Consider the following 22,482-nt stretch of genomic DNA (forward strand, 5'->3'; position numbering starts at 1 on the left):
ACACTCTCATAAACCAGGATGTTTATAAAATTGCTGGTCAATCTTTAATTGTAGCTTCACAGTGAAGAAACAAAAGATACAATTTTTTTTTTATTTATTTATTTTTTAGTTTTTACAAGATTAGCCTTCAGCTAGTCTCTCTCTGGCATGCTCTTTTAGGAAAACACATTGCTTACCATAGGCTACCATAAAGAATATATTGAACATACATGTAATTGGTGGCTTAGGAATCATAGTTGAAATATCTTGAGACCAGTATAGAGGGACTGAGCCTCGAACTTGAACGTAAGAAGAATAGCTCCCTGCAGAAAATGACATCACCGAAGCATCACAAAGTATTTGTTCAGTTTCTACTTCATTAGCAACGTCCCCCTGAAACACACACACACACACACACAAAAATGCAAATACTGTAGACATCTTACATTTCAGAGCTGAATGCATAGATATTGAAACAACAACTGTGAATGACAGGACTAATTAAAACTAAAAATAAGGGATGTCAAATCATAAGAGCACAAGAATTCCAAAGCAGGGAACTGAATTGGTCATGTAACTCAGTTGCCAACTTTTACATGGTAAATAAGCACCCCGATTTTCACAATAAGCCAAAAAACAAGCTAATCCCATTTCAAAACAAGGCCAAAAGAAGTCAGTTCCTAAGAACCCCAACACTCTATGTGACTAGATCCCCCGGCGTGCAGTCTGGGACTGTGGTGGGCCCGCTGTGCACCCCTGACTCTCTCCCCCACTTGCCCCTGCTTGCCAGGAGCCGATCAATAAAAAAAGAAGCAACAAGCTACAACATGCAACAAGCTACTAGCCAAAAACTAGCCAACAAACAACTTCACAAGCCAATTAATCAAAAAAACAAGCCAATTTCTATGTTTTTTTCGCGGGTTTGACATGTCTGATGTAACTCCCACTTTTTGATTACTTTTGTATCAACATGCAAAGATTTACATCACTCTTGGTCACAAAATTGTCCAGCCCTTTTTAAATCCCGTTATAAAATATTTAACTTAAAATTAGGGTTAGTGCAAAAAGTTGTTATAAATGTGTCCAAGAATCACACATGGCCAAAATGTTGATCTGCTTGCTGCCTGATTATGGTGCTGAAGATGCATTAATCCTGAGGGGGTCTGACTGATTGTAACTTGGTTTGATGCAAGCAAAACATATATTGTTAGGTAGTGGCTCAAGGTGATAAATAATTAGGATTGAGGTCAGGCAGGCTTTGGATAACTGATCAACTTTTTCATGAATCTGATGGTTGCCTCCCTACCTCTGGCCCCAGTCCTGCAATATTATGTACTAGCATAGACCCAAATGTCTGTGCAGAGCCTAGAGGATGTCAGTGGTACCACAAGGGAGCATAAAGATCCACATCTAACTGCATGTTGGGCCCTAAATATAGGTCTGTATATCAGGTAATTTCTCTACAGACTGGATTTCAACAGCTATTACATACAGTGCAAAGAAAATGTGCACCAGCATACACATGAAAGAACTATGAGTAACTATATAAAATTTCAACATATTTGCAGTAATAAATTATGAGTAACAACAGCATGAATTCTCTACAGCAAATTAAATCCCATTTGCTGCTGTTATATCTTCCAATTCATCAGAATTTTCTTTTCTACCTTGCAGGTAAATATCTGACTATATTCACTAAAGTGTTACAACAGAAACTTTTCTTATCTTGGCTTTCATTTCTTATATTTAATTTAATTATCATAAAATAGTAAAATTTACATTTCCCCCCTTGACTCTTTCACTATGGATGTGATAACTGTAAAATGAAAAATAAGCTACCAAAACCTTAAGGACACAATCCTGCTCTCTATTAAGGAAGTAGGATAAGACCTTCATGTAGCGCAGTACAAAATGAAAGTTGAGAGAGATTGAGTTTACCTCAGAGTTTGCTCCTCTCTTTAGAAAACGTGTTCCAGCAAATTTGCTTGATCTTCTGGCTATCAGAGTGACATGCACTGGACGACCATATATTAACAGTTCTTGAAAGTAAGGTTAAGGTTTACACATTCTATGATTCCCAAAGCTATTTTCCTTTCATTTACTTTAGTCCTGGCCAATGTTAAAAAAAAATGTACTCCAAAGAAAATGTATTTTATTGTCTTTTTTCTGAATGAAAACCCTATTTTAATATTATTTCCTAAGACCTCTAACAACACAGGTCAACATAATTCCTTTTTACTTTTTCAGATTTCTTTAATGAGTGGGAGAGACATTAATTCCCTTTTCAATCAATCATTTGTATAGTGCTTTCCATTTTCAAAGCTCTTTACAATAAATCAACTAATCTTCACAGCCACCTTACAGAGGAAGGTAAATATTACTTCCATTTTACAGAAGGAACACTTTAGGCAGAGCTGTTAACAAGATTTATCTAAGGCCCTAGGAGGAGTTCATGTCAACTCTGGAATTAGGAACTCCTGAATTTTATTTCCAAATCAGATATATAGGTTATCCTCCAATGATTATTCTGGAAAGGGAGTTCACTTGCAACAGCCTCAGTAATCAGACCAGGTAAAAGACACTGAAACATACTACAGAAGCAGTTGTGATTTTACTTCAGTTTATACTTTGCCAGGTATTGAATTAATCTACCCTTAATTATCTGTAATTGCTTACATACTTAGGTGAGACACGTACATCTAATTGTCAGATTTGTCCTTCATTCACCTTTCCTTGAAGATTGGAACTACATTTGGTAACATTTTAGTCATCAAGAAGATCTGCTGCAAGTAGGTGTTAAAAGCATGTATGTAGAGAAATCTTGAGCTTTTTAATGTTAATGCAATTAAAACAGAGGGCCAGATCCTCTAGAGGACACTTTCTGCTGCAATCTTAGCATATTCTGGCCATAAGGCAGGCATAACAAGGCACTGAGGTGAGGGTGGGGAAGGAGAATCAACTCTAGGGCACCAAGCCAACAAAGAGGTTATGTTCAGCATTCACATAACATACCCTATCAGTGCCTGGCCCAGGCCAGGGAAGCTAATGATCCAACCAGTGCACCAAATTGAGTAAATCAATCCTAGCCACATGCCACCTGAGGCACATTGTGCATACACTAAGAAGATATCACTCAGATCTCTGCTGCTGGCAGCACAATGGGACTAGCCAAGATGCCCCTATAAAAGCACTGATTTGTGATTGCCATTTGGCCAGTTGAGGCCAGTAACTGCTCCTGTAAGCTAGAGTAGCCCTGAAACTGTTCTAATTTATGCCTGGGAAGCAGCCCTGCACCCAGCAGCCCCAGAATCACAGGAATGCACAAGGGAGCTTCAGACCACCTTTGCAACCTCACCCACCTTGTGCTGTGTTCTCCTCAACAATAGCCATTTATCTGAACCCCTGAATTAAAGGGTAGTTTGAAAAAAATAATCATGAAGTAATGTATTGTTCTTTCTTGACTTGTCTGAAAGAATTGAGGCTCAAGGCAATTTATTTAAAAATCTAATTATTCTACTTTAAGGATAAGTATCCCTGTATTCCTTCTCTTCCCCCCCCCCCACACTTTTTTTTTGGTAAAAGCATTATTTGAGTTTGATGATGCATAACTTTACCTGTGCAAAATTACATACTAAATACTAAGTCCCCAAAGCTACAAATATTTATGCACAAAAATGGGATAACTTACATGCAGAATTACTCATCTACAGATACTTTTTCAAAACAAGAGTCTGGGAATGGAGAGATGGAAGAGAATATGATGAATTCAGAAGATCTTTTGCAAAAAGGTTATACCTAAATTCTGAATCCATAGTCATAGTCCCCTTTCTTCTTTCATTTTTTTCCATGAATAGGCCTGTATATATTAATGGTGTATGGTAAAGATGATAGATTAAAATAAGCCACCTATATCATGCTAGATTCTTATTAAGATGAGAGGACAGTTCATTTAAATGATGTATGCAGAGGTTTATATTAATCATTTATGTATAAAGTTAAGATTTGGATACATTTTCCACTAGTGTTGCAGTAGATATATCTATCTATATATTTTTTTTAGAATGGAATTTTTAAAAACAAACAAACACTTAATGTCAATTTAACTCTGGTCCCATTGCAGTCAGTAAGGTTTATCACTGACTTCAACTGAAGCAGTGTTAGGTCTCAGTGATTTGAAAATCCAATCCTAAAATAATAAAAAATAATACCTCTGTTTTAATAATAATATCAGCACATCTCTATGTGAATAATTAAGCTCTACCACAAGGGTTTTTTTTGTTGGTTTTTTTTTCCCTTCAGAACTCCCTGATAAATACCATCTGGTCCCAAAGTTGCTCTACTAGGACTCAAATCTGCAATTAGCTCCATACTGGCACAGCACTCTGCCTGTGTGGAAGTGATTGCAAGATTGGAACCTTATTTTTCCATAGTATTATCACACAGTGATTTACTGTAACATGTGTGCTTGGGTTAAGAATTTCCCCTCATCTTTTATAAACACAGTAAGGACATTATCTTTCCAATTATATATATTTTTTAGATCCTATGTTTTTAAAATCTGGCAAAATAATGCAAAACTAATTAAATGACTGTCATAATACATGTGAAAATCCTTTTAAATAGAGTTAGTAACAACTGATGCAGTAATTAATCTTTTGTCCTATGAACTGCTGTCCATACACAAACTTTTAAATGCAATAAACCAATATTTGTTCTCTTATAGTAAAAAGGATACTGGACTGCCCACAAAATCCATGAATAACATACAACAGCCAGTCATGATGAACAGTGTTTTTTACTACATCCAGCAGTTGACCATTCCACACGTACTTTTTATATGGTTCACTGCAAATCCCAAATACACCTAAAAAGTTAAAATGAAAATGCATCAATAATAAAAAAAGAGCTCAACCATGTTTGATAATTTCATTTTTAAAACACACTGTAACTGAGGCTTTTAATTTGATTGTGCTTGGCCCCAATTCAGGAAACCACTTAATTATGTGCTGCAGGATTATGCTGAACAGGGATGGATTTAAGCACATGTTTAAAGTTAAGCATCTAAGATTTTTATACTGCACCCATCATTGTAGTATATGAATGCTTTCCATGTAAAATTGATAGCAACAGAAAGTCCCTAATGGACTTCATGGGAACCGCTATCATTTCTTTCACTTTGAAAAAACATACTTTTTTCAGAAAAATGGAAAAGGACCCAAGTTATAAACTGTATGTTCATTGATGTGGTCTCGCATATTTCTACAACACTAAACAGATAAAGCAAAAAAAAAATTACAATCCAACTTTGTTGATGATGCTCTGCTAAAAATGATTAACGTGACATATTAGAGGAAGAAAGAAACCAAGTGACCCACTTAAAACAAAACAACTTTCAAGTGTTTCTGTGGGGGAGGGAGTGGAAGAGAGGGGTGGCACAGAAAAACCAGGAGAAATCAGACATGAACACACATTTTAACTATAAAATTTTTTGATTAATAGCCCTTTAAACCTGCTGTGTTTGTCAGATCCAAAATGGAAGCCTTTGGTTGCAGTTTAAATTAATGTGTGTTTTGTTCAGAGTCCCTTGTAGAGCCCAATGGATTAAGTTGGTGGTAATATCAGACAATTTCTTTGTCATCAATATTTACCAACATTATACAAGACAAAATCTATTAGCACTATTTATACTTCACTAAAAATTAATTACTGCTTCATTTGTAAACTCATATCTATTGAGTGAGCTGAATAATCAATTGCTGAAAAATGTCAGCATGCTCAATTATCTCCCTGAGCTACAATGTAAATTACCAAAATAAATGATTAATCATCTCTAGAAATTACATTGCTCATATTCAAATATCTGTAATTGGCACTTTATATAATCTTTTATTAACTGAGTACTATTATGAGACTGCATTGATCAATTAAAAAAGCTGGATGTTTCTGCAAGGTAGGCTGAGTGAAAAATAGTTCTAATTGCATTTGTCATTAACTATTAGTATTAATTCAGTATGTCTAAAATACACTTACCACTTCCACCTTGTGCTGTAAGTCCCTCATCTTCAAAGATATCAAAGCTCTCCTGTCGAGTCTGAATTGTTTCAGTTTTTAATATCTCAAGTGGCATTCTCAGGATGGTAAGATTATATTGAAGAGAGTGTGACAGATCATAGCTGTAGCTGAAACCAAGATTAAAATTTAGTAAAAATTACGGGAGCATGGAATACTTCTGAAAACCCTTGCTTTCTACGTGTATTGTTATTTAATGCAGTATTGACTATTTTGCATAGAACAGCAAATGACAATGAAACTAAATAAACATACTGTAATTACAGAATGGTAGCTTGCCCAGGGGATCCTGCAAACACCACATTACAAGCTAATGAATAGTTTATAGAACAATGGCTGAAACTTTAACAAAAAACAACAAAAAAAGAGATTGAACATATCTCTGCAGCAAAGAGTGACTACAGCCACTCAGCCTGGACATGAGCCACTCTTTGTCCTGAATAGAAGAGTCCAAGGTCAGAATGGCTACCAAGCCAGAGATGCTGTCTGGCCCACAACACACGTCCACCTTACCAAGAAAGCTAAAGTCACAACTGAGACAGACTCCAGGCAGTTTGCCAGAGTCTCTTGGTCCCAGCTGCAAGAGTCCCACTATTATGAGAGACATACTTCTCCTGACCTACCATCCCAAATAGTCAAACAAAATAAATTATTATTAATCCCACAAACACTACCTGCAAATTTGTGAAACATGTGGAAAACTGAACATGATTATAGTTTAGCCTGAACAGAAAATACAGTGAACAGTCATCATAATATACGTTCACCAATTAAAAGCCAATACAGTCTCTGGATCAACCACTTGCCCCCAAGTCCTTGCACACAGCATATGGATGGGTGGAAGGGAAAGTTGTGCCACAGAAGCAGGAGTGTATGAATGGTCCTTTGCTTCTCCCCCTACTCCCTCTATGGGGGAGAGCAGAGAGGAAAAAATAGATATAAACAGAAAAAGGAAATATAGAGGAGAGAATGAAAAAATGATCCTGACTGATCTATTTAACTAATATCCATTTTAAATGGACAACACTCCTTGTTCCTCCTTTAGTTACTCTTGCACCTGGAGATCTGCTTTCCCTTCCCTTCTATCTCTTAGGAACCTAGCATGGAACCTTCAGAACCTTCTGCCTTTCTGCTGGTCTTCACACTGCAACTTTAAAATACCAGTAGCACTCTTCGGTGGGACACCAGGTGCACTCACACACACACACACACACACACACACACACACACACACACAGTCCCAATTTTCAGTTTGCAGCACTAAGACCAGCCGAAAGTTACCAAGCCCTGATATGTAACAGATTGGACCCTAAAAATAAAGGGAGTGAAGACTGCAGAGAAAAATGGCCTCCAGTGGTGCTGGGAGAACAACAGCAGCTATTTAGGAATATCCAAGGAAGGGGGGAGACCACCAGGGGAGCGGGGAAGAGCCCGTATACAAGTCCAGACCAGCTGACCCTCTGTGTGAATTGAGCAATAGCTCAAAACGCATAGTAATTCAGCCTAGTTCGGAAAGATAATTTTTGCCCAGGTTGTCTCAGTAGCACATATTTATCATTAAGAGAAGCCAGTGTAAAAGGAGAAGGGAAAAGAAGACATATGCAAGTTTTTCATCAACAATCATATCACTTTGTAATTTGTATTGAGCTTCCTGATTAATGCCTTCATACTAGTGATTGTTAAGGATCCTTGGCTCTTCATTTTTTGCCGTATGTTTTACTTTATAAGGGGAAGGGAAAAGTCTGCTTATCAATCTGTATTGGATGCAAACAGAGTCACAGAAGAGTTGTGGGATATTGGTATGTCAGTGTGGAAAGTTTTTTCAGACCATATTGTTCTGGCTAGAGAGAAGGCTTTGGTCTTTAAGGCTGTCACCATAAAACAAAACTAAGTTTGAAAAGAAAAATCATTTGTGCATTTAAACAATCGAGCAATGAAGAGTTTCAAAGAGTTGTACTACAAAAAAATTCAGTTAATGGCCTTTAACGTTATCGATTACAAGGCACTTCCAGGTAAAACTTGAAATCCAACTACACAAAACTGTGCTAAGCTACCGACAAAATTAAAGCCAAGATTTTAAGATATCTGCTAAAAATTGAGATTATTATAATCAGTAACTGTTGTTAAACACTTACCTAAAATAAAAATTGCTAGACAGGTCCACATTTTGAAAGATTCGTAGATATCTAAATAGAGTAACACAGATAAGGGGGAAAAAATTATTCCAAACAGTAACTTCTCTTCTACATGCACAAAGTGAAACACTGAATAATCAGTTTGAGGAATACCCTGATCAAGATATGCAAAAAAGTCTACTCATTGTCATCAGCTGTTCCCCTTGTCTTTATTACTACAATTCTGTATTTTACAATTCTGTATTACGGTATTTTATCAATCATTGCAATTCTGCTGGAACACTGGAAAATCTGGCTTGGATAAATCGGATATTGTTCTAGACTATATTTACCCATTGTTTGAAACTTGTGTCTCACCAAGGTTTTATATTGTTATTTTAGACCACTGTGGATCCATCTCTGTTGCAATTTCATCATCTCTTTATATATACCGTGGGCCAAATACTGCAGTGTTTAGCCAAGCAAAACTGAAACTCCAATTGATAAAGTAGTAAGAACTGCAGGATTTAGTGCTGTCACCCAAACAAAGAAACCATTCCTTCTGTCGCAACCTGCTGTACATCTAAAAATTCTCTAGGTCTCAAGGACAGTCATATCACTATGTAGGAAAAGTTAAAATTAACTTCCAATAAGACAAAATACTATGTACTTCTATATCATGATTTAGGTAACATGTTGATGTTTAATAATGCATGTCATATTCATGTGCCCTGTTAGTTTCTAACAAGCAGTATTGATGTGTATTACTTCTGTATAACTATAATGTGTTCTAATGTGGAAACTTACTTAATTGTTACCATTAGCTTGATCTATTGCCTGCAGTTAGTTTATGGTGACGTGCACAACCTTTAGTTAACACACACATTATACAAGACTGAAAATGCTCTATTTGTTTGGGACCTCAAAAAAATAAGTTAGCCCACTCCTGCCAAAAATTAAGCTGGCATATACTCATATAGTATTCATGACTACTAATCTCAGAGGGCCACATTCCTTCCCACATGTAAAATCATGGGATGGGAGTATTCACCAGAAAACATGCTCAGTTTATGAGAAGCCAGTTTCACTGAACCTTGATAAGTGCATAATGCTCCCTGCCTCAAGTCTGCACCTGCCCTGCATGCTTAAACACCAACACTCCAGCTGGTTTTGATGAAATGTTGCCACTGAATCTTCTCCCCACCCATGCCACCCTTTTGATGGAGTGCAAGTGACCCTTTCCAATTAGGTTTACAAGGCACCACAGGGGACCTAATGCTACTTAGACAACTAGTACATTAAGCAGCATATAGCAGCACTAGCATTGACATGCTCCCAAATGAACTAATGTGGAGTGGATGGTTTCTGACAATAATCCAGGCCACACACACTTGTTTAGTTGTAGCTCTGACATATGAATAACCCAGAGGTGTTGGCAGAAGCTATGAAGGGGCATGACACAGCTGCATTTCCCCTCTGGGTAGACTCAGTTGAACTTACATTATGATTGTCCATTTCATTACACCAGTTATCTCCAATTAAGCCAATGCCACTTCAGCATAAAGCTAGCATAAAGGACTGGAGAAACAAGCTCATAATGTTTAACAAACTGCTCCACTCTGGAGTATGTAACTGATAGGAGTCTATGAACCTTAGTTTGCAATATTTCTTCATCACTTAAAAAAGCTATGTAAAAGCACAGTCTACCACCAACATTTACCTTGCTTCATCAGGATGAGTGATTCGTACAGTGTCATTTGGAATGTAGATCATATTTGTATCTTCTATTTTGTATATTGCATGCCCTCCAATATCTGCCATCTTTCTCCTTTTTGTTATTAACACAATGTAGTAGCCTTCTAAAAATCTAACAAAACCTGTTCAAAATTGAAGAAATACAAGAAATAAGAGCCCATTTGTCACAAGTTGACTTAGTCAGATACAATGTTTAGAAGGACAATATCAGGTACTATTTCAATACTTTGCACAATATTACATTTTTATAAACATTTGAAAGATCTCTTTTTTTAAGCACAGTAGGACTCACTTTTATCCAACTCTCACTCCGTTAAAAAAGTGAGCATCCAAATCAGTTTTAGCCCCAAAAGAATCAATTGCTTGAGGGTGGAGAGGATGAAGGGGATTTGGGAGGCCCTGACCCTACTTCTTGGTATCAGGAATAAGACCTGATCCCTGCTGACTGACTTCTGAGAGGGAACCCCCCCAGGGCTCTTTTATCACTGCTACAGTGGGGTAGCAGCAAAAAGGTAGCCCAGAAAAGAAGCTGAATTAGCAATAATAAAGGGGCAGAGGGGCCAACTACAACCATCCTTGCCTCCACTTTTCCTTCCCCTTCTTCCATATTAGCTCACCTTTGAAAAAGTTGCTCTGACCTCCACAGGAAAAGGAACCCCTACCTAACACAGTAAGAAACAATGTCTTCTGAGGCATCTAGACTAGATTACTGGATTTTGATTGCTAAATTGCAGCTGAAGTTCTTCCGGTATTCTGTAAGTACTGGAGTGAGGGATTCAGTGAACTCTATTTTTTGTATTATCACCAACCTAGTTTTTGATCAGAGATCCAATTTCTGGCCTTCTAATCAGGTCCCTATACAAGCATGGTCATACTGGCTCAGACCGGTATCCTGTCTTCTGACAGTGGGCAATGACATTAGCTTCAAAGGGAATGAAGAGAACAGGGTAATTATCAAGTGATCCATCCCATCATCCGGTCCCAGCATCAGGCAGTCAGAAGTTTAGGAACACCCTGAGCAGGGCAGGAGGGAGGTTGCATCCCGGACCATCTTGGCTAATAGTCATCAATGGAACTACTCTCCATGAATTGATCTAATTCTTTTTTTAACCCAATTTCTGCTTTGGACTTCACAGCAGCCATTGGCAAGGAGTTCCACAGGTTGACTGTGTGTTCTGTGAAGAAGTAATTCCTTTTGTTTGTTTTAAACCAGATGCCTATTGATTTTATTGGGTGATCCTGGTTCTTGTTATGTGAAGGGGTAAATAACATTTCCGCATTCTCTTTCTACACATAATTTTCTGATTTTATAGATCTCTATAATATTTTTCTTTAGTCGTCTCTTTTCCAAGCTGAAAAGTCCTAGTCTTTTTAACCTCTTCTCATACAGAAGCTGGTCCATATCCTTAATCATTTTTGTTGCCCTTCTCTGTACCTTTTCCACTTTTAAAATATACCTTTTTTGAGATGGGGTGAGTAGAACTGCACACAGTATTCAAGCTGAAGGAGTATCATGGATTTATATAGCGGTATCATGATATTTACTGTATAATCTCTTTTTCCTAATGGTTCCTAACATCCTCTTAGCTTTTTGACTTCTTCTGCACATTGAGTGGATGTTTTCAGAGAACTATCCACCATGACTCCAAATTCTCTTTCTTGAGTGGTAACAGCTAATTTAGACCCCATCATTTTGTACGTATAGTTGAGATTATGTTTTCCAATGTACATTACTTTGCATTTATCAACACTGAATTTCATCTGCCATTTTGTTGCCCAGTCAGCCAATTTTGCGAGATCACTTTGAAACTCTTCTCAGTCTGCTTTAAACTTAAATATTTTGAGTAATTTTGTATCATCTGCAAACTTTGCCACTTCATTGTTTACCCCTTTTTCCAGATCACTTGTGAATATGTTGAACAACGCTGTACTGGTCCCAGTACGGCTCCATGGGGGACACTGCTATTTTCCGCTCTCCATTCTGAAAACTGACCATTTATTCCTACCCTCTGTTTCCTGTCTTTTAATCAGTTACTGATCCATGAGAGGGCCTTCCTTCTTATCCCATGACTGCTTACTTGGCTTAAGAGCCTTTGGTGACGGACCTTATCAAAGGCTTTCTGGAAGCCCAAGTACACTATATCCACGGGATCACCTTTGTCCACGTGTGTGTTGACCCCCACAAAGATTCTATTAGATTGATGAGGCATGATTTTCCCTTTACTCTTCCCCAACAAATTGCGTTCAAATGTGTGTCTGACAATTCTGTCCTTTACTATAATTATAATTTGCCAGGAAGTGAAGTTAGGCTTACTAGCCTGTAACTGCCAGGATCGCATCTGGAGTCTTTTTTAATAATTGGCATCACATTAGTTATCCTCCAGTCATCTGTTTCAGAAGCTGATTTAAATTATAGGTTACACTGAGATAAAGGGTTTCTGCAATTATTTTTTTTTAAAATAGTAAACTAGAACTTGGCCTAGTCCTAAACATCAGTACTGATTGGCATCCACATGCACTACCTGCTTTGCAAAGTGATTAGAGAATGGAGTAAAATCATATTTTCTCATTTGAGCATCAGAGTGTTATTCTCCTGAAATAAGCCATAAGCAGTAGTAAATAGAGCCTCTCCCCTTCCCAGCTTCCTGGATATTGCCTGTCCCAGTCCCAACAGCAACAGGGGGTTATAGATTAGGAAGGGCCAATAAGTTCTCTCTCTCAGAAGCTGGAATTTGGAACGTTGCTTTCCAGAAGCCAGGTGAAGAACTACTATGTGGTTCCACTAAGAGCAAAAGGTCATGGTGTCACTTATGTGGATTGATGAGAAAGGCTAGGATATGGCTTTCATTCAATTTTTGCTCAACAAAAATATCACATCAAATATACATCTTAAATGTCTGATATGCTTTATCAAACAGCTTTATTTTTTAAAGTATACTATTATGGCATCTTCAGAAATCGGAGAGATGAGATTACTTAGATTTCCTCCAGAACACTGAACTTTCCTGCTGTTTAGTAAACCTCTTTCAGAGAACTGAATGCCTATATGTTTGCGGAGCACACATTCACTAATTTTCAAAAAACCCTCTCACCAATACGTAAATCAGAAGTTGCCCTTTGATTTTTTTTTAAAATGATCTGTTATACAATCTGCCAAAAAAGTTGCATTTTTATGCATGAACTAAAATTTTACAGTTACAATTTTCATAAAACTTACAATTTAAAAAGAGACAAAAATCAATGGCTTGAAGTGAGAAATAAGGAGTATAAAAATAAGAACTATAAACCTTATGCTAACATCTGTGGATGGATGGGGGGGGGAGAGAGAGAGAGAGAGAGAGAGAGAGAGTGTGTCTTCAAAAGCATCTGGAAATAATATTCCAGACTAACGAACCACTAGCTGACTAGCTATGGCAATTCAACTTTCCTATGATGAAAAAATGTGTATTTATATGAATGACCAAGGCATGTTGCAGAATTCTGAGTAAACAAGGTCACTGTCTAACTGAATGGACTGTCACATCATACTTGGATAAGAAACAGTCCAATAAATTTTGGAATTTTTGGGCATCAACAAGGTATTTACTGAGATTGTTATCAGAATTTTGTCTGGAGAAGAGAAGACTGACAGGGGACATGACAGTTAGTACATAAAAGGGTTATTACAAGGAGGAGGGAGGTAAATTGTTCTTGTTGACCTCTCAGGATAGGACAAGAAGCAATGGGCTTAAATTGCGGCAAGGTTTAGGCTGTACGTTAGGAAAAATTTCCCAACTGTCAGGGTAGTTAAGCACTGGAATAATTTGCTTTTGGAAGTTGTGGAATCTCCATAATTTGAGATTTTTAAGAGCAGGTTAGACAAACACCTGTCAGAGATGGTCTAAACAATACTTAGTCCTGCCATGAGTGCAGAGGACTGGACTAGGTGACCTCTTGAGGTCCCTCCCAGTCCTACGATGCTATGATTCTGCTCTCATTCCTCTTACTAAGAGTGAACACTGCAGAGAGGAGAGATAAGACTAGCAGCATATCATGAAATCTAAAAGATTCAGGCTCTGGCAGACTAAAGTAAGGACCAAATTCCAGTGCTGCTTAAATGCTGATTCATTCCTGGTTGGGATGCTGTTGAGATCAAATGACACATGGACTTGACATTTAAATCCAGCTCTCTCATTGATTCCTCATGCCTGGGTAAGTGTGATACAAGCAACACCTATAAAGTCATTGTAAAAAGTACAAAAAAGTGTACTTCGTTAATATTTCTTACTTTACTACACAATCATGCGTAGAGTGGATAATATTCTGACTGGTGAAAAGTGCTGCAATTACCACTTGTGCTCCGAGTTATACTTTCTGAAAAAATATACCAAAGAAATAACAAGGTGATTACCTACGACACCGAAAGCAGAGACAGCTCGAGATAACCCAGAGGAGCCCTTCTGTCCAATCTTTGTTCTATTTCCCAGATCTAGGCGGCCAAGAAGTTCCCTCACCTCTTGTTGTGTGTACACATGCTGAAAATATAAATGCATATTTAACTTATTCTTTTGGTTATCAGTGCTACTTTACATTATAGAATAGTGGTGTTTATTTAATTGCATAGTTCTGTTCTGAAAAGTGACTAAAGAGAATATCATGGCTTCCATTGTTTATTGACTCTCAATTTCATAATATATGTGGTCAAGATTACAAAACAAAATTGTATTTTGGGAACTGATCTCCACGGTCAAGCTTGAGTCCACGATCAAGCAGTCTATATGATAGCTAGCACCTAGTCCACCACAGTGATTGTTTTAAATTATTTATTAATTAAAAATGTATTTGTTACTAAACATTGTTTTTGTCTTATTCAAATTATTAAATTATCAGATACAATTATTTATTTTCTTATCCTAATTTGTCTCCTCATTTCTAAGAAAACATCTCCATTTATTGAAGTGCTAGGACTTTTTTTCCATTAGAAAGGGGAAAAATCCTTACGCCTGCCACTGCCATACATCCCACCACGTGGTCACCTTGTGTTTTCCGTACTTTAACTGCGTTCTGTAATTGTCATCTTAGAGAAATTATTTTTTAGAACTAGGGTTTATGTGGACATTTATGTCTATGGCCCTACTAAATTCACAGCCATGAAAAATGAACCACAGACCGTGAAATCTGCCCCCCCCCCGGTGAAATCTCATCTTTTGTGTTTTTACCCTACACTATACAAATTTCAAGAGGGAGACCAGCATTTCTCAAATTGGGGGTCCTGACCCAAAAGGGAGTTGCTGGGAGAGGTCACATGGTTATTTTAGGGGAGGGGTCATGGTATTGCCACCCTTACTTCCGTGCTGCCTTCAGAGCTGGCGGATGGAGAGTGACGACTGTTGGCTAGGTGCCGAGCTCTGAAGGCAACGCTGCACCAGAAACTGCACAGAAGTAAGGGGTGGCAATACCATACCATGTCACTCTTACTTCTGCACTTCTGCCTTCAGAGCTGGGCAGCTGGAGAGTAGCAGTTACAGACCAAGGGCCCAGCTCTGAAGGCAGCAATACCATACCAGGCCATCCTACTTCTTTGCTGCTGATGATGGCGTGTCTGCCTTCAGAGCTGGGATCCCGGCCAGTAGCCACCGCCCTCAGGTTGCTCAACTTTGAAGGCAGTGCCACTGCCAGTAGGAGCACAGAAGTAGGAGGTAGCAGTACCACGACCCCACACTACAATAAACTTGTGGTTCCCCCCACCCTAAAACTCCTTTTTGGGTCAGGATCCCTACAATTACAACACCGTGAAATTTCAGATGTAAATAGTTGAAATCATGAAATTTATGATTTTTAAAATCTGATGACCATGAAATTGACCAAAATGGATTGTGAATTTGGTAGGGCCCTACTTATGTCCATACAGAATTCCACTGAGTGGAATGGTACAGTACCCAGTGCAGGCAGTTCTCTTTGCAGGACTGAAGCCTCATGCCCTGATCCTTCAAAAACATATGCATATCTCTAACTTTATACACATCAGTATTCCCAGTGAAGTAAAAGTAAGGGAGTAATCACACATGTTTATGAAGTTAAGTAGGTGTGTAAGTCTTTGACGGGCTGGGACATTATACCATAAAATCCTTGGGGCAGGGACCACATCTTACTCTATTCTGTACATTACCAAGCTTTGTTGTCTGTTGCTCGTCTTGCTTCAGATGTGTAAGTGATTTCAAACCAACTCCAAGAATTTAGCTAAGCAATAGTTAAGCAAGTTCATTTTGCATTTCAGAATGACATAGCTGAACATAAGACAAAACTCACATCTATTACTTGACATTAGGAGAAACTGCACAGCTAACAGAAACTGAGGGTACGTCTTCACTACCAGCCGTATCGGCGGGTAGCAATCGATTTCTCGGGGATCAATATATCGCGTCTCATCTAGATGCGATATATCGATCCCGAACGCGCTCCTATCGATGCCGGAACTCCACCAATGCGAACGGCGGTAGCGGAGTCGACATGGGGAGCCGCGGACGTCGATCCCGCGCTGTGAGGACAGTAAGTAATTCGATCTAAGGTACTTCGACTTCAGCTACGCTATTCACGTAGCTGAAGTTGCGTATCTTAGATCGATCCCCCCTCCTAGTGTAGACCAGCCCTGAGTGTCATGGAAGTATGATGTAGTAGGATGACACATCTGCTGTTTATGAAGAAAACAAATCATATACATGTGAAATCCAGAGCATCGTGAAATACTCAGGAGTATGTATTTCAGCTGTTCTGAACTTACCTTATCATCAATTATAACTAAATCCGTTGGTTCAGTGCGATCAATTTTCAAAACACGATATTTGGTCTCTGCATGATTACTCCCAACAAGAAAATACCGCTAGGTTTAAAAAAAAAAAAAGAATATATTGTACAAGAATTTAAAAAAACCCAAAACTATAAACATATCAACAATAGCATTATATAGCTGTAGATTAGCTCTATATTCATTAGATCAGATAAATTTGTAAATGGTATTGGTTTAGCCAACAGCATTTCAGGTACATTCTGTATGTGTTTCATGAAAATACTAATCAATCCCCAACACTTAAAAAGCCCCTCAACTCTCCAGTTCACAGCACAGAGGGAAGAAAACCAATTTAAATCAGGAGAAAGAAAAGCTGGCAGCTGTGTGGAGAAGGAAAATGCCACTTACATAAAAAAGAGTCCGTCTCTCCGTCCCACCCTCTCCACCCCCCCCGGCCACTTAGCCATCACTGAACTCTCTGAAAAGTCTCCAGGCAGCCTGCTCACACGCTTTAGTGGCGAGGCTATAAGACAGAGGTGGGCAAACTATGTGGCCTGTGGAACCGTCCTGCCTGGCACCTGAGCTCTCAGCTGGGGAGGCCATCCCCTGGCCCCTCCCCTGCAGAGCCACACCATCCCGCGGGCAGCGCTCTGGACAGCGGAGCGGTGCGCTCCTGCCAAGCAGAGCTGCAGCATGTCTGGCTCCAGCTGGTGCAGCAGCCAGACATGCGGCTCTGCTCAGCATGGTAAGTGTAAGTGGGCCGGGGCCGGGGGTGGGGTGGGGGTTGTATAAGGGAAGGGAGACTCCGGGGGGCAATCAGGGGACAGGGGGCCGTTGAATGGGGCCGAGGTTTGGGGGGGGAGGTCAGGGGACAAGGAACAAGGCGGGGTTGGATAGGCGTGGGGTCCCAGGTAGCCTGTCAAGTGGGGTCAGGGCAGTCAGGGGACTGGGAGCAGGCGGGTTGATAGGGGGTTGGGTCCCGGGGGGCGGTTGGGGGCAGGGGGTCCCAGGACGGTGCAGTTAGGGGACAAGGACCGGGGGGGTTGGATAGGTCGCAGCTCTGAGGGGGGCAGTCAGGGGGTGGGAAGTGGGAGGGGCGGATAGGGGTCAGGCTGTTTGGGGAGGCACAGCCTTCCCTACCTGGCCCTCCATCCAGTTTTGCAAACCCAATGTGGACCTCAGGCCAAAAAGTCTGCCCCCTGCTATAAGGTGAAGCTGGTGAAAAGTCAATTGTTTTTTTCAAATAGCCTCCCAGTTTAAAAAGCTTAATAGAAACAGTATCTGTCTCTCTGTGAAGTACTTTAAACATGGAAGACGTGATGAGAGAAACTGACTAGAATGCTAGTCAACTTCACCCTGTAGTCTTCCACATCTAAAGTATTTGTGCTTTCTTGTAGATAGAGACAACCAGCTCCAACACCATCATAACACGAAAGGTATAAGAACCTAAACTGACTGACTGATATATATGGGGGTCAGAGTGCCAAAAAGGGGTTGGGGGAGGGGGGGGGAAGACAAGGGAAACTCAGAGACCAAAACGGCGACAGAGAAAGGGGAAAATGCAGAAAGAGAAACTGAAGGATATGGAGGGAAAGAAATTAAAGGGCAATAATAATGTTGTATCTTTGTTGTCCATTTTTTTTCCAACTTCGTGTCTCTGAATAAAAAAGAGTTACTAAGATGTTAGGACTTGATCCTTTAAGGAACTTCAAGTGCAAAGATCTGCCCATGGAAAGTGCCTGGCAGGAGTAGGGTGCCTTAAGTTAATTTTAAAAGGCCAAACTACACCCTTGCATAAAAACTTCCTTTCATGTAAATTGCAGTTATACAGTGTACTAATAATACATGACTTCAGTTTTATACCCTCTCACCTCAGCCCACAGATTAACTAAAATGTTATTCAGTCCTTACCACCAGAAGAATTTCTTCACATCATTGGTATATGCTGAACACTCAACATGGATGATAGCTAATTTAAATAATGATGAGCATTTTTAAGATCTGATTCTGATGGCAGACTTAGAGGGAAGAGCATTGTAAAAGATGGACCTCTAGGTATCCAAGATCAAACTAGAAACACTGATTCCTTGGGTAGGATCAAATGAAAAGATACAAGAGAAGTAATACAGTATCAGTCAGGTAACACAAATATTCAGATGGATAGATTTCACTGGCAAAAAAAAAATCTATATTTAAGAACATTCTACATACTATTCTAAAAAATTATATGGGCTTATTTAAAAATGCCTATTTGCCAGGATCTAAACATTACAAAGTGAGAGATCCACCAAAATTTCAAATGTTAATCCAAAAACAAATCTTTAAAAATATTTTAACAGTACTGATAATTAAGAACTGCATTTTTAAAAACAATGCTATTTATAATATTTGTATTTCTACCTCTTAAGTGAAATGTGAAAAGAAAGTGAACATTTGCATTGTACTCATTACGTGACAAAAGGATAAACTAAAATTGAATGATCTTCTACATTTAGGGTAATTAACCGTAAATGCAGATTACAGGACTGGCTTGCTGTAGGAAGCTCTTGTTTTGCTAATTCCTTCCATCAGTACTGTCCTAAACACAACAGGGTGTAGCTTTTAATAATACTCAGCCTAGTAGGAAAACATGATGAAATCATGTGGCTCTAACTCAGCCTTGCTCTTAACTTGAACAGTCACATGGATTTAAGATGTGTGAGGGGGATCAACAATAAGGTTTACATAGTGCCCAGGTGTCAGAATTCATATGAGCTAAACAATGAAGATAATAAAAAGTTTGTTTTTGAAAACAAACGCACAAACTTAAGTCAAAATATTTAAACTGAAATTAATAGAATTTAAAGTCCTATTCAGCATTCTCTACTCCCCCCAAAAGACTCCATCAGGTATCCTGGTAGCTAGGTATTACAGTGTATATTTCATGGTTCTCTGCAAAAGGGTTTCCACTTACAGAACTGTGCCATAGTGTGTGCATGTGGTTCTTTACTATTAGGATTACAATAGTCCACCAAGCCATAACAAACTCTCCTCATTTAAATCCCCCTTGAGAACTCAATTCCACACAGTGCTTCCACACTGCAAATAAATCAATTTTAGCCACCTTATATCTTTACTTTAATTTTTATATACAGCAAACACAAACAGAACCACCGAGTCACACATTTGCCTGGACTGACAAACCATGTGATCTTAACACTTCCAACTCTTATTCTCATTGGCCCTTTACTCCCTACTCTGTATTACCCTCACTTGTAAAATTTAGATTTTAAGTTCTTTGAAGCAACTATCATATCTGTCTTTGCTGTGAAGTGTTTAGCACATCATGGGTGATTACAGTGGCATGACAGTGCCACTGCAGTTAGGGTATCGTCACATTTTAAAAGGTCAACTTTTTTAAGTCCCCTAAAATGGACGTGCTTAGTCCGATTTCTTAGTAATGTGGTGTGCCTCTGGAGGGTGGAGCATAGGTTTAGTGACCCAAAATTTGAGGCCTGTGAGCCAGGGTTTCCAGAGATATAAGCCCTGAAAAAACAGCCATTTTTAACAAGTTTTTAGGGTTTTGTTTGTTTTTGTGCAGAGCTAGAGATCAGACTATTGATGTGATGGTCTCAATTTGTTAAGTTTTACCCAAGGTAGCACATGGCACTCACTAAGTCTTTGGGGGTCTGGCCTGGTCTACAATACAAAATTAGGTTGGTATCTAAGTTCCCTCTAAGCTATGCGGCCACATAGCAGCCTAATAAGCACCACACAGGTTTTCAGGGCTGTGACAGGGAGAGGTGCCCCTCCCCCAGCCCCGGACCTGCCGCAGTGGGGAGAGGCACCTTTCCCCGACAGCCCAGGCGCTGCTATGGGGACAGAGAGCAGCAAGGAGTCCTCTCTCCCCACCGTAGCCCCAGGCAGCCTGCTACCCAAAACCCTCATCCCCACCACAGAGCCTGCACCCGCATCCGGAACCTTCACCTTCCCACCCCAGTCCTCTGCCCCAGCCCTGAGCTCCTCATCCCCAGACCTACCCCAGATCCCGTACCCCCAGCCAGAGCCTTTACTCCAAGCCTAAACCTCAGCCCAAAGCCCCAGCCACTCATCCCTGGCCCCACCTCAGAGCCCACACTCCCAGCCAGAACCCTCACCTTCCCACACCCCAACCCTGAGCCCCCTCCCGCACTCTGGACCCCTCATCACCACCCCGCCACATGAATTTTGTTATGTGCACCAATAAGGAGGTGATACGTCACTCATCACCTCCATATTGGTGCACATAAAATTCATTCCACACATGCATGGGAACAATTAGAGGGAACACTAATTGGTATAACTATGTCGCTCAGGGATGTGAAAAATTCACACCTGACTGAACAGTTAAACTGATCTAACCCCCAGAGTAGACATGCTAGGTCAACACGAGAATTTTCCTGTCAACCTAGTTACTGCCGCTCAGTGAGATGGATTACCTACACCAATGGGGGAACCCCTCCCATCAATGTTGGTAGTTTTTTCACTGAAAAGCTAGAGCAGTGAAGTTGCACTGCTACAGAGTTTTAAGTGTAGACAAGCCCTGTGAAGGAGTATTCAAGAAAATGTACATTTTTTGCACTGTGTATGCACCAATACAGAAAAAAAGCTACAGGTTTCCATTACCACCATTTTACATTCTTTAAAGCACAACTCTTGTAAATACTGTACTCTAAAATCTGAACAGTGAAATTGTTGTGCTCCATGGAGTTTGGGGTAGCTTTAGTGATCTGAGTTACAGCCCCATTGCCCTCTGGAAAAAAAATGGTTTTATTTTACTGTCTTGTATTGTTAAACTATTAATGACCAAATGAATCACGAACCCCTTGATTGTGATGAGGTCACCCTTCAATTAACACAAACAAGGATAAATTAATCACAACCCCACATCTATGACAAAAGGAGTTTTGGGCTAAGTGGCTGGAGGTTGCCACATTTTGCGAGTTTGGGTGGCAAATTTATTTTGGGTGGAATATAATCAAAGTCTTCGGTGGGAAAATAATTAAACATCAAATGTTTCCTGGGAGGGGCTGAAGGAGTAGGGAACAGGAAAGAGGGGTTTGAGGCTGCAGTGAGGGGGGCTGTGGGGAGCGGAAGCTCTAACAGTAGACCCCAAACCCGCTGCATCCTTCAGCACTGGCAGTAGACACTCACCCTCCTGCATCCTTGCCACCATGAACCCCTAACACTTTTCTACTGTCACATAGTTGTCCTTTTCTCCAGGCACTGGATGTGAGTCAGGTTACAGGAGAGAGGAAGTAACAGCAAGAAAAGAAGAAAAAAAAGTTTGTATACCACGGAGTGATGAATTCAGGGAGATGCATTCAGAGGCATGGTTGGAGAGGTGTGCAGTACCAGGGCCAGCAGGGCACAGCTGGGGGCGGGGTGCAGTGGATGACTCAGTATGCTAATTGTGAGACATGATATGTACAACTGCCTAATTGACAACTAACTCTTACCAGCAAGATATGTTTTCCTGGTCAAAGGTGGTGGTATGTCATCCCCTTGCAGAATGATGAGTTGAGCAAAACTCAAAGTTGTGAAAACCAGAAAATGCACAGTTAAGGTTGTTCATTCAACTTTAACGCTACTCTCTTTCAGGAATGCCTTTACTCTGCCAATACCACAGTTGGCACAATAAGATTCAGAGGGTTCCAGATTGTGGTGTACGCTCACTCACTAACTCCCCAGAAAGAATATCACACATATACACTTTAAAAATCATATCTTAGAGCGCCAAGGGCCAGTGCAACTAAGTGCCATATACATAGAGGCATTTCT

General features: G+C 39.8%; 1 protein-coding gene across 2 annotated transcripts in view; it reads right to left on the minus strand.

The window, feature by feature from the left end:
* The window catches only part of FIG4 (FIG4 phosphoinositide 5-phosphatase), a 163,682-nt gene that overhangs the window by 98,995 nt on the left and 42,205 nt on the right, over positions 1–22,482 (minus strand). For both annotated transcript variants that reach the window (XR_005595880.1, XM_039529156.1), the window contains exons 2-9: positions 16,678–16,776; positions 14,308–14,431; positions 9,883–10,039; positions 8,184–8,234; positions 6,010–6,158; positions 4,715–4,843; positions 1,918–2,018; positions 210–372 (exon numbers count right to left, since the gene is read on the minus strand). Coding sequence is in view for 1 of the 2 variants with exons in the window: in XM_039529156.1 (XP_039385090.1) it covers positions 210–372; positions 1,918–2,018; positions 4,715–4,843; positions 6,010–6,158; positions 8,184–8,234; positions 9,883–10,039; positions 14,308–14,431; positions 16,678–16,776 (973 nt within the window). In the remaining variant the exon portion in view is untranslated. The remainder of the gene's footprint in view (positions 1–209; positions 373–1,917; positions 2,019–4,714; positions 4,844–6,009; positions 6,159–8,183; positions 8,235–9,882; positions 10,040–14,307; positions 14,432–16,677; positions 16,777–22,482) is intronic.

The sequence above is a fragment of the Mauremys reevesii genome, linkage group 3 (genome assembly GCF_016161935.1).
Source record: "Mauremys reevesii isolate NIE-2019 linkage group 3, ASM1616193v1, whole genome shotgun sequence".
NCBI lineage: Eukaryota > Metazoa > Chordata > Testudines > Geoemydidae > Mauremys > Mauremys reevesii.